The following is a 12385-nucleotide window of genomic DNA, read 5'->3' as shown; positions in this document are numbered from 1 at the left end:
GATGTAAAAATTCATGTTGGGCAAGCAGGATGAGCCCGCCTGGGTGTGATGGTTCAAGCCTGTCATCCTAGCACTCAGGAGGCAGAGGCAGGCGGACCACATGTTCTAGGCCAGACTGAGCTCACAGCCAGACTCTCTCAAAATGCCAAAGGGGGGGGGGGGGGGAGCATTTAAACAGTATTTATGAGCCTTCTGCCTCTTTCTAAGAAAAAAACCAAATACTCTTTGGGAACTAGCGCTGCAAATCCCCTCCCCAGTTCTGCCCTGCCAAGATGTAAATTATTTTCCTCCCTTTGGAATGGCTCTGGATTAAATTAAAGAGGAATAATAATAGAGAGTGGAAGACATTAAAAACTCAGTAAATATTTGTGGCATGGTGATTAGGGGCAGCAACCAGAGCCCGGGTGGCCACTCTCAGGCTTACCTTGCATGGCTGGGTCCGCCCCCCGCCCCACGCCCGTGGGGGATGATTACACCTCCCTCCTAGGGCTGTTATAATGTGCAAGTGATGTCACTGTGTATTAATCATAAAGATGTTGATATTTACTGAGCACTTATTAGGTACCAAAAACTGTGGTTGGGGTTTTTAGGTTGTCTTGCCCGTTCTACCATATTGCACGCAGGGCTGTGTGAGGCTGGGCATACAGTTGGTGCTCAGGAAGTGTTAACTTCGATAAAGATAATGATCATTATTATCAAGGACACACAAGGAGCCAGCCTGTACTGCCCCTGACAACACGTCGATACCATCCCATCACGTTCCCTCTTACAAAGCCAGTGCGAAGCCACAACCAATCTCTGGCCTCCCCCGCCCCCAACCCCCCACCCCATTTGCTCTCTCTGCTTTGGTCATGCCACAAATTTAAGTCCTTTCGCTCTAGGGGAAAGAGAAGCAGATTCAGTTTTAGGGCGATTTGGGTGGATCCTTCTCTGCGGCTTGGCTTGGGATTACTTGGGACACTGAATAAACTGCTTTTAGACTCACGGCTGTGGTTTCCCCGTCTTTGGAAAGCATTCAGGGTACCCATATTGATTTGTTAGCATTTTAAGTCCACAGGGAGAGGAAGATGCTTTGAAAATACAGAACACTGTTTTCCATTCACTCCCTGCCCAAGCGAGCAGGGTGCTGTTCTTTGTAGGATGCTGTCCTGGCGGATGCTGGCCAAATCTTACTAGTCACTATGCTGAACACAGGGCCCTCCTGGCCCCCAACACCGAAATGGTTCCCTAGAAAATGTCCTTCAGGGGGAAAAAATCGTGGTTTTTAGCTAAAGTTTCTCTCTACATCTGCTGTAAAAAGCTAGTCAGGGACTGGCTGCCACTTGCTTTCCTTCCAGACCTGGAACCGAGAACTACAAGCTATGTGCACAACCCTCCCCAGCTATAGGCACCATCCCCCAATGTGAAAAGCACAGTTGGTGCTAGGTTATGGGGCATATGCCTCCCTTGTTGCCACTGTGTTTTCTACTCCCTGTCCTTTTGATTCAAGTGGCCTTCTTGGTCAAGCTAAAGTTTGGGGCTTAAATCCCCCATGAGTCGGTAGCACTGGATCACTTGGACAGCTGGCCTATTTATTCAAGGATATGTAGTACGCATCTCCTCCCCCCTCCTCTCTTTGTTTTTGCTTTTTTTTTTTTTTTAAATGGTTTTTCAAGGCAGGGTTTCTCTGTGTAGACCAAGCTGGCCTTGAACTCACAGTCTACCTCAGCATTCCTAATGCTGTGACTAAAGGCATATGCAACCATGCCTTGCTGTCTCTTCTTCTTTTTCTTCTTCTTCTTCTTCTCCCTCCCTCCTTCCTTCTTTTTCTTGGTTTTTCGAGACAGGGTCTCTCTGTGTAGCCTTGGCTGTCCTGGACTTGATTTGTAGACCAGGCTGGCCTCAAATGCACAGAGATCCACCTGCCTCTGCCTCCCAAGTGCTGGGATTAAAGGCGTTTGCCACCACCACCACTGCCTGGCTGTCTCTGCTTCTTACATGCCCTTTCTTGCTCCAGACAGGCTTATCTCTAAAGACTTCTTGAACTCTTAGCTGAACCCGACCCAGATCTGAGCAGGACGAAGAGCTTCACAGGGCCATTGGAGACAGCTCACCAGCCAAATCGGCAGAACAGAGCTCCGGAGAGCATCCTTACAGCTAAGTAGCCCCTCCGCTTAAGCACACTCGAACCCCTCATAATAGCTTCAAGTTTCTCTTGTCAGTTAGGCAGCTTTTGAAAGCGGCTTTAGGAAGCTAGAGAAACATTTAATTCCTGCCTAGGTCAGAAGCAAAAATGTCTGTCCCTATCATTTCAAACCTTTGAGTGTAGATTTGGTTGTAAAATACCAAGTAGCGAAAATTCCAAGAAACTGCCTAAGCCTGGCTGTGTTATGGGTGCATGCTTGGAGAGAAGACAAGACGATGTGCAATAAAACCTTTGTTTCTCTGTTTCTGAGAACCTCACTGTACAGCAGCTAGGCCTGTCTCAAAGGCATGGTCCTCTTACCTCAGCCTTTCCAGTGCTGGCATTACAGTCATTTGATATCTGCCACATCTTACCCTTGTGGGTTATCCAGAGTGAGATGTAACAGTCTGCTTCAGAGCCGTGCTGTGTCTCCCCTCCACTCCCACCCCCACCATGTCTAAAGCGGCTTCTGTAGATACAGAGCACATACTCACATGGTTGGTTGAAGGGCAGACCTACAGGAGGTTTATGAAAGCTGTGGGTGCACCACAAATGAATGTGCCGGTTTGGTGTGCCACATGGTGGTGATTGTGTTTGCCACCCCTGGAAGGCTGGAGGAAGGTTTTCACTTCAGAGGCCGTCTTCTCAGATGAGGAGAGCAAGACCACAGGAGAAGAAAGCGATTTTAAGTACACACGAGTTGCAGCATGCGGCATAATCTGGATTCTTGGGAACAAATCCTTGCTGGACTTCTCTCTGTGATCAGCTGGGCTGCCCTGTATAGCACCTTGCCGGAGGCTAGGCTGCAGACGACAGACAGCATACCATAGCCAGTGTGAGAACACCACTCGCTCCCCTGGTACCTGCATCTCTATACCTCATTGATTTTTTTTAAATTACTTTTTGTAATGAACTCGCCGGCAAAACCATCACACAGCTAGATTAAGGCAGCCATCCAAATAAACACTTGCCCAGTCCCGACCTTTATATATTTCAAAGACCGTCTCAAGTGAATAGCCGTTCACCAACTCTTTCAGCTCATCTCTCAGTTGGTAATGCTTTCTGTCTCAGGGTTGAAAGACTTGTAAGCATTAAGTCAAATAATGAACCTTTAGAACAACAGGTCAAATGCCATTCGAGTCCCCTCCTGATGTTTGCCAGTTCTGTCCAGCATCGTAGCTTTTAGTTTGCTCATTCTTTCTTGGGGGGCGTGGTCCCTCTGAACCGGGTCTCGACTTATTTCAGGAGAGCTCTGTCTGTCTCCCTGTCACCTGTTCTCCCTCTGGTACCTTTGACCTGGCTGCTGAGCACTGCGTTTTGAAATAGAACATATAGCTGGACACAGCAGTGCATGCTTTAAATCTCAGCACTCAGGGAGGCAGATGTGGGCGAATCACTGTGAGTTCAAGACCAGCTTAGTCTACAAAGCAAGTCCAGGACACCCAAGGCTACACAAAGAAATCCTGTCTTGGAAAAGACAAAACACAAAACAAAACAAAACGAACAAAAAACAAACAAAAAAAACCAACCAACAACAACCTCCCCCCCAAAAAACCAACCCCCCCCAAAATATAATAAACGACTATTGTCAAACTTGCTTCCTCTCCACTACTACAATAGTAAGAAAATTCCAACAATGAATATATATGTACATACGTACACACATCTATCTACCTACTTATCAATTATCTATCTATCTATCTATCTATCTATCTATCTATCTATCTATCTATCTCCCCAGAGAGGGGGCTAGGGAGATGGTTTGCTTGCCTTGCCCTACAACTACAAGGATCTGAGTTAGGATCGCCACACACATTTCCAACACATGTAAAAGTATGTGTGTGTTTGAGTACTTGCATGTGTGTGATAATGTAACAGTAGGACTTAGGGGACAGAGACAAGAGGATGGCTGGTGCTTGCTGCCTAGCCGTTCTAACCAAACTGATGAGCTCCAAGTCTGCTGAGAGACTTGTCTCAACAAATAAGGTGGAGAAAAAGAGGAAGACAGCCAGCATCAACCTCTGGCCTCCACTTCACACATGTGTGCACCTGTGGACACACACCTGTGGACACACCCATACTCACATACATAGTTCACACACCCACATATCCCCCCCACATGCATACAAAAGATAACAAAAGAGAATAAGAAATATAATATGTTTATCAAAGAGCTGGCATTGTGGTGGTAACCCTTTTAACTTGGTTCAATTTCCTGGGCCGGGTGTGGTGGCGCACACCTTTAATCCCAGCACTCGGGAGGCAGAGGCAGGCGGATTGCTGTGAGTTCGAGGCCAGCCTGGTCACAAAGTGAGTTCAGGACAGTCAAGGCTACACAGAGAAACCCTGTCTGGAAACAACAACAACAAAACAACAAAAAACCAATTTCCTATGACTTATTAAGAAGAGCTTAGGAATGAGTTGTGTTTTTTTTGTTTTTGTTTTTTTTTTAAATCAGTTTAATTCACTGAAGAGGGGTAACAAAAAACAAACAAAGAAGCAACAGGAGATACATAGAGTTTCTATTGTTGTGATAAAACACCAGGACCAAAAGCATCTTCAGGAGGAAAGAGGTTATTCCCTTTTACAGATTGTCCCTCATCATTTAGTGGAGTTAGGGCAGGAAAGCAAGGCAGGAATCTGGAGGCAGGAACGGATGCAGAGGCATGGAAGAGTGCGATTTACTGGCTTGCTCAGCCTGCTTGCGCTCCTGTCCAGGACCAGCCACTCAGGGATGGCACACCAGCCATGGGCCCACCTACATCGATCATTAATTAAGAAAACGCCCCTCCAGGTTTGCCCACAGGCTAATCTGGTGGGGGCATTTCCTTAACTGAGGTTCTGTCCTTCCAAATGACTCTAGCCTGTGTCAAGCTGCCATAAAAGCTAGGCAGTGTAACATGGACGAACTGTTTATTTAAGTGTACACTGGAGTGTTTTCACTCTCTTCTAGGATTTCCTGGAGTCCTGTAGACTGTTATTCACCATTCACATATGCATATACAAAAATATACCATCTATTAATAGCCACCTGCTTTTTCAGTGAAATTAAAGATGGGAGAGTGAGAAGAGATTTTTCTGAGTGTAATTACAGGACTCAAACCTACAGCTGTCACGTTACTATAGCCCTACCAAGAGAATGTCCCGTATCACTATTTTATGCTAAGTACATTAAAAAACTTAAGAGCAAGATGTGAGTAGGACACTGTTTTTCCTTGCCAAGAGTTCTCACATACCCAGTTACCAAGATTAGATGTTGCACTGCATTTGTGTGTTTTGTTTTTCTGCTCTCTCGCACACACTCTCCTTCACCTAGTTTCTGCTAAAATGCAACTTCTGAAGGAAACCCATGGGCTTGTTAAAATGTGTAGGTAAGGGCTGACTTCACAGGGCATCCTCATGTGGAAGGAACGATAGAGGGAGGTAGGGTTTTGTTTTGTTTTGTTTTTTGTTTTTTTTCTAACAAGAGCAGGTACCAATTTCTTCACATGCTGTTTTTGTTCCCTCGTTAGAGACCAAGCCTCTTCCATCATTGGGAGCCGTGAAAGACAGGCAGGGGTATTTTCTTAGGAGCAGCCACAGGATTCCCTTAGAAAGGTCTAAATGCCTTCCTTGGTTGTTTACAATAAAGAAGAAAGAAGGAAAGAAAGAAAAGAGGAGGAAGAAGGAGGAGGAGGAGGAAAACAGCAAACTCTTTCCAGCTACTCTGAAAGCAAACATTTTTAACAGACAGTATTCCCTGTTAAGAGAGGCATGGTTCACCTAAAATTTGTCACTTTATGACTGAAAACTGGATAAGCCTTAAGAGATACAAACTCATTAAATTTTCTCTCTTTGCTGCGCAATTCTTTACCGGTTAGAACGACCTCACACCCATAGTGATGTTCAGAACTCAGGAGATTTATAAAACAAAAACAAAAACAAAAACTAAACCAAACAAACAAACAATGCTGCTTTGCAGCAGTATCTAGCTAGCCTCCCTCCTCCTGGAGAGAGTTGTCTGTCATTGGTTGTCATTCTTTCCGTTTGTAAAACACGCCCGCCCTGTGTGAGCCTGTTAATTAAAACAAAAACAGAACTGTTTCTGTTACACTTTGGAACTATAGAAACTTCCAATCGGTGTGGGGCGGGAGAAACATCAGCACTCCGCCTGCTCTGGGCATAACCAGGGTATTGGCACCCGAATTAAACAAGAGACAAATGAAAACATTATCAAAGCTTAGGTCTGGGAGTATGAGACTGCCTTGACCATTTCCCTGAGGGGCGACCCAGTTGCATCTGATTCCAAAGTTAGCCTCTGCAAGAGCAAGTAAGAGTGGCTCCTGAGGCCACCTCAGGGTCAGGCTTGGAGTCCATTCCTACAGAGCTGCTGAGTCATGGCCTCCGCTTCGGTTCACCAGGAAGGTACAGGGGAGCTTCCAGCTGCGGGTTCTAAAAAGGTGACCCCTGCTCTACAAACACTCCCTGCCACCCAAGTTCAAAGCATTTAAATATTAATAATTTGGATGAGGTGCATTAGGGACACACACACACACACACACACACACACACACACACACACACACACACACACACATACCCATTTCCCAAAGGGGAGGGTCAATAGGAAAGTAAAAATTCCAAAAATATCTTGTAGACCTTCTCACACATAGGCTTAGACTCCTAAGGTTAGTAAACTACAGATCAGAGACATGGATCTGAACCTCTCACTTAAAAAGGCTCAGTGCAGTGGTTCTCCCCCTTCTTAATGCTGAGGCGTTTCCCCAGCCATAAAATTATTTCCTTGCTACTTTGTAACTGTAATTTTGCTACTGTTATCAATCATAAGTATCTACTAGGCAGGATATTTGATAGGAGACCCCCCAAAGGGGTCTGACACTGTTGGGAATCGCTAGCTTAGAGGTAGATGAGACTGGGCAGGGAGGTAGGAAAGAGAAAACAAAAGTAAGAGCAGAGCAAAGGAAAAAGCAGTCAAAGGCTTCATGACCCTCTCTAAGCCACCAGCCTCTTCTATGGGACACACACCCAGGCACACCAGCTATACCTTCTTTCCACAATAAGGTTTTGGTTTTTTTTTTTTTTTTTTTTTTTTTTGGTTTACTATCTCAGGAAGAGCAAACAAACATTCACTTTTGTATTTTTTTAAAAAATTTATTTGTGATCTGTACACGTGATAAAGTGGGCTTCATTGTAGCTCTTTAAAGGCAAAACAAAACAAAAATCCAAAGTAAAAATGTATAAATACAATATATATTTTCTTACAAAAATGGGAGATTTACAAAATATACATACTGCACTGTCTCTATTTTACAAATTTCACATGCACTTGAGAGATAAAACACAAAGGATGCCAAACCTGTGTAGTGGCAGTTAAAAAAAAAAAAAATCTGACAAGTGAGATTGCTTTGAAAGTTTCAGAAATACAAGAGCACTGTAACGTAGAAGCAGGGCCATTCAACTGAACGCGGTGTATATAGAGTAATCTGTGCTCCTGATAGTGCCCCCTGATTGGCATTTAAAAACTGCTCTGAGAAACTGAACAGCATTGCAAGATTGGGGGACAGTCAGTGTCAAAGGTGGAGTAAAGGTTAACTCCCATGATGCTCTCTGCCTTACACCATCATGCCAAGGAACCAGAGTTCTATCACAGGAGGAAAAAAAAAAGTATACGATTTAAGATTAATAAATTTAAGTCTTCCAGCACATTTCAAAGAACTCCAGAATCACTTTGAAGTTTACCTTCCTTTAATGACTTTCTTTAAACCTGGTTCAAATTCCCCTCTGCCTTCACCAGCATTCTGCACATCAACTCTTCATGCAACCTGTGTGTCTTATACATGGATTTATGGAACTAAAGGAAAAAGTGGGCACATGTTTTTAAGCCTTTAAATTAATTTTTTTTCTTTTATTTTGACTCTGTGAGCACTATGTCTCTTCTTTTATCTTGAAGGATACAAATGGGACAGGGGAACCAGGCATGGTGGTCCGTGCCGTGCCTTTAATCCAAGCACTTGAGGCAAAAGCAGGCGGATCTATTAGAGGCAGTTTTAGGACAGTCAGGGCGACACAGGGAAACCCTGTCTGAAAAACAAACAAAACAAAACAAAACAAAAAACACCCCCCCTCCAAATTTGGCAGAAGTGGGGGGTGCGGGGAAGCTAAGAATTGGATTTGGGGTGTGTGTGCAGAATGGAGATTTCATTAAGCAGTTTAACAGAGCCTGTTAGATCATGTGTTCTGAATTAAATCTGTTTAAAACAAATAACAAAACTCCTTGCATTTCCTTTATCTAAGTCAGAACCTTTGGCTGAATGGGTAGGAGAGCACGCAGCCCTTCACTTTTCCTTAAAAAGGAATGTTTATCTCAACCAAATTAACAACCAAAGGGGAAACCTCAACTTTCTGCTGCTTTGCCTATAAAAGCTGCTGTCTTCACAGTTAAGCCTTTCCTCAGGGAGACACTTTTGTTCCCCTCTTTGTCTCTTACAACAAAGACAAGGGGGAAAATGCATTCCTGTTTTTGAAAAGCAACAAGTCATCACTTCTTTTCGGGGTATGAAACCAAATAAAACATTCTTTTTTCTCTCTGCCTCCTGCCTTCCCTAGAAAATGAAAAAGAAGCAGACCTAACTACTACTTCTTTCCTAGGCCTCCTCTCAAAAACAAAACAAAAAAACAAACAACAACAACAAAAAAAACCCCAAAACCCAAAACAAAACAAAACAAAAAAAAACCCGGTACCTTCTGCGCCTTAGGATTCTAGCAGGCAGGCCTCCCCAGCCTTCCAAATGCTTATTTAACTAGACTTGAAAGGAGGAGGAGGGAGGAAAAACAGGCGGGAAGGGGTAGGGGAGGGAGGACTGTAATGTCTGACCCTGGAAATTAACCCATCTGGGCTCCAGTTTGGCCCCAGTGAAAAGAGATTATGGTTTGACCACCGCATGACAAGGGCACCGCAGGAGGTCCCCCATCTTTGCAACAAAGCCCAGGCTGCAGACAGAGCGGTATCAGGCCCCTCCCCCCAGGCCTCACTGGAGTGAGGACAGCCACTTGCCTTACAGCGGGGGGAACTGGACTCACAGCCCTGGCTCAGCTTTGGGGCCTGGAGGAACTCACCAGTCTCTGCCGATCTCGACCTTTCCCTTAGGCCCTAGCCGGCCCGTATCTTTCACAGTTAGCCTCCTCCTCCAAGTCTTAAGCCAGAAGTCTTTTCATCCACTGCCTTTTCACTCAGGCCTCCTCTCAAAACCACCTCTCACCCCAAATCTCTTCTCACTTCCAAACAACTTCTCACTTCCAGATTAAAGCTCAGTTGGGGAGGGGGGAGTGTATCTTACAGAAACAACCCCCCACTCAGGAGTTCGTTCCCTACCCTGCCTCTCCTACAAAGGAGTAGAAGTGGCAAAGGTAGGGTAAAGGACCAGGGCTCATACCGCAGTCTCCCCCTTGCTGCTGTGGCTGAGTCTGTGGTAGAAGCGACGCCATGACTGCAGGGTCTTGCCCGACCAGATCCAGAAGCCGGTAGTGATGCCCACGATCATGGTCATCAGGTACTTGATCATAAAAACTGTGAAGTCGGGGCTCATGGGCGGGAAGTGGCCCGGGGGGCATGGCACAGCGTAGCTCTTGCAGGTCTGCAGGAGCCAGGTGCGCTCCCAATGCTCGCGGAAGGCCTGCTCGTAAAAATAGCAGGCGATGACGATGGTGGCGGGCACCGTGTAGAGCACCGAGAAGACGCCGATGCGCACCATGAGCCTCTCCAGCTTCTCCGTCTTAGTGCCGTCGTGCTTCATGATGGTGCGGATGCGGAAGAGCGACACGAAGCCGGCCAGCAGGAAGGATGTGCCGATGAAGAGGTAAGACGAAGAGCGGGGCCAGCACGAAGCCCCGCAGCGCATCCACGCTAGACAGGCCCACGTAGCACACTCCACTGAGTAGGTCACCGTCCACCTGGCCCATGGCCAAGATGGTGATTGTCTTGACGGCCGGCACAGCCCAGGCGGCCAGGTGAAAGTACTGCGAATTGGCCTCGATGGCCTCGTGGCCCCACTTCATACCGGCTGCCAGGAACCAGGTGAGGGACAGAATGACCCACCAGATGGAGCTGGCCATGCCGAAGAAGTAAAGCACCATGAAGAGGATGGTGCAGCCCTCCTTCTTGGTGCCCTGCGCCACCGTGCGGTAGCCATCGTCCGAGAAGCGCTCCACGCACACTGCCCGGTCCTCTAGGAGGAAGCCCGCCACGTGCGCCACTGCCACCATGAAGTAGCAGCCCGACAGGAAGATGATGGGTCGCTCTGGGTACCGGAAGCGCCTCATGTCCACTAAGTAGGTGAGCACCGTGAAGAGCGTCGAGGCGCAGCACAGCACCGACCACACACCCACCCAGAGGCGGGCGAAACGCCTCTCCTCTTCTTTAAAGTACATGAGGCCATTAGCACGGCCTGGCTCACACGGGGCACCGCAGTCGCGTTCACCTAGGAAGCGGTAGCCCAGGTAGGGGGGCACTTTGAGCTGGCGCGGGCACGAGAAGGGGAAAGACCAGCGGCCTCTGCCATCTGAGGGGGACATCGCAGTGAAAGGCGGGTCTGGCAGGTAGGGAGCGGTAGGGTAGGCGGTGGGACTGCCGCCCGCGCCCCCGGAGCCGTCGGATGTGTTCTGCCCCACGCAAATCTCTCCGGCACCGTGCACTGGGAAGTTCTCACAGCGCAGCCGCTCAGGCCACTGGAAGCCGAACTTGTTCATGAGCGCCTCACAGCCCTGGCGGGCGCGCTCGCACAAGGAGCGGCACGGTGGAATGGCTTGGTCGAGCACCGTGCACACGGGTGCGTACATGGAGCACAAGAAGAAGCGCAGCTCGGGAGAACACTGCACCTTCACCAGCGGGTAGAACTGGTGCACCTCGAGGCCCGCGTCCTCTTGGTTCGTGTGGCCCAGCAGGTTGGGCAGGATGGTCTGGTTGTAGGCGATATCCGTGCACAACGGGATGGAGATGGGTTGGCAGAAGCCGTGGTCCGGTACCGAGATGCCTTTCTCGCCGTGGTACGGCTGAGCCCGGGTGCCCGTGGGCAGCGCGCCCAGAAACGCCAGCACCAGGGCGCAAAGGCCCAGGGGCGAGTGCGACGCCGCCGAGCCGGGGCCCCGCATCGCCAGCGGCGAGTGCAGCGGTGTTCTCAGCTGGAGGAAAAAGACCAGGCGCTGGGGAGCGGCTTGGATGCAGGGAGGCGCCGCCGCGCCCGGCGCATGAGAGTCCTCCCGGCGCCGAGGCCGGGCCGTGGGCGGCGCGGAGCCGAGGGTGCTAGGGTGCCTGCACGGCGGGGGCGAGGCCGCCAGCCGAGGGGGCGCCTCCGCCGCCTCCGCGTGGCACTCACGCGGCCGCCGGGGGATCAAACTCCTGGGCCTGGGCTGGGGGATCGGGGAGGGGGGTGTCGCCTTACCCTCCCCGGCGAGACGTAACGGTGCGGCTTTCTCTGCGGCGACGGGCAACAAGCGTCTCCGGTTACCCTTCAAAGTTTGCCCAAGTCTCTCGAGCCCCGGGCGCACGGCGATGCGCACGTCCCCCACACCTAGTCGGGCCTCCGCCAGGCCAGCGCCCCGCGTCCCTGCCTGGTCGCCCGGGCCGCCGCCTCGATGGTGCTCCTCCGCCTTCTCGCTTCCAGGCCCCTCGGGCCGCCGCTGCCGCCTCTTCAGATCCTGGAGCCTCCTTCAGCCCGGGGAAGGTCAGCCCCAAGTTTCAGGCAAACGGCTCCTTCTTGCTTTGAGTCGGATCGGTGCTCAGGAGCTGAGAGCTGGGAGACTTCTTTTTGGAAAGCTAGTTGCGCGGAATCCGAAGCGCCGAGGCCCTGCACCCGCGGCCTGCCTGCACCCGCCTCTCCTGCCCCGCGTAGTCCCAGCCCGCGAGTCCCCGCGTCCTCCGCCGCCCGCCAGGGAAGGAGCGCCGAGTAACGCCTGGGAGCCGCGCTGGTGGCTAGAAGAAGCGTCGGGCTTGCAGGGCTCCGGGCCGGGCCGCCCCGCCCCCTCCCCTCCCCCCATTCACAAACCACTCCGGGGGCGGGCCCCGAGCCCTCTGGAGATCCAATAGCGCGCTTTGTTTTCTCTGTAGACGCCTTTCGATTGGGTGGAAGTCGGAAGGGGCGGCCAAGAAGAACGAGGAAGGCGGGGCCTGAGGCGCTCTGGGCGGATTCCTGAGGGGAGGGGCGGGGGACTGGGAGAAAAAAGTTA

At 49.7% G+C, this 12385-nt stretch overlaps 1 protein-coding gene across 1 annotated transcript in view; it reads right to left on the bottom strand.

Annotated features, from left to right (window-relative positions):
• The window catches only part of Fzd7 (frizzled class receptor 7), a 70964-nt gene extending 58954 nt beyond the window's left edge, over nt 1–12010 (bottom strand). The window contains 2 exon segments of the mRNA XM_051153869.1: nt 9241–10023; nt 10025–12010. Coding sequence (XP_051009826.1) covers nt 9592–10023; nt 10025–11311 — 1719 coding nt within the window. The 5' untranslated portion in view covers nt 11312–12010 and the 3' untranslated portion in view covers nt 9241–9591.
• Between the last annotated feature and the right edge of the window lie 375 nt (nt 12011–12385).

Source organism: Acomys russatus, chromosome 12, assembly GCF_903995435.1.
Source record: "Acomys russatus chromosome 12, mAcoRus1.1, whole genome shotgun sequence".
NCBI lineage: Eukaryota > Metazoa > Chordata > Mammalia > Rodentia > Muridae > Acomys > Acomys russatus.
Note: the sequence above shows the minus strand (reverse complement) of the source record. Positions and strands in the feature narration are given on the sequence as shown.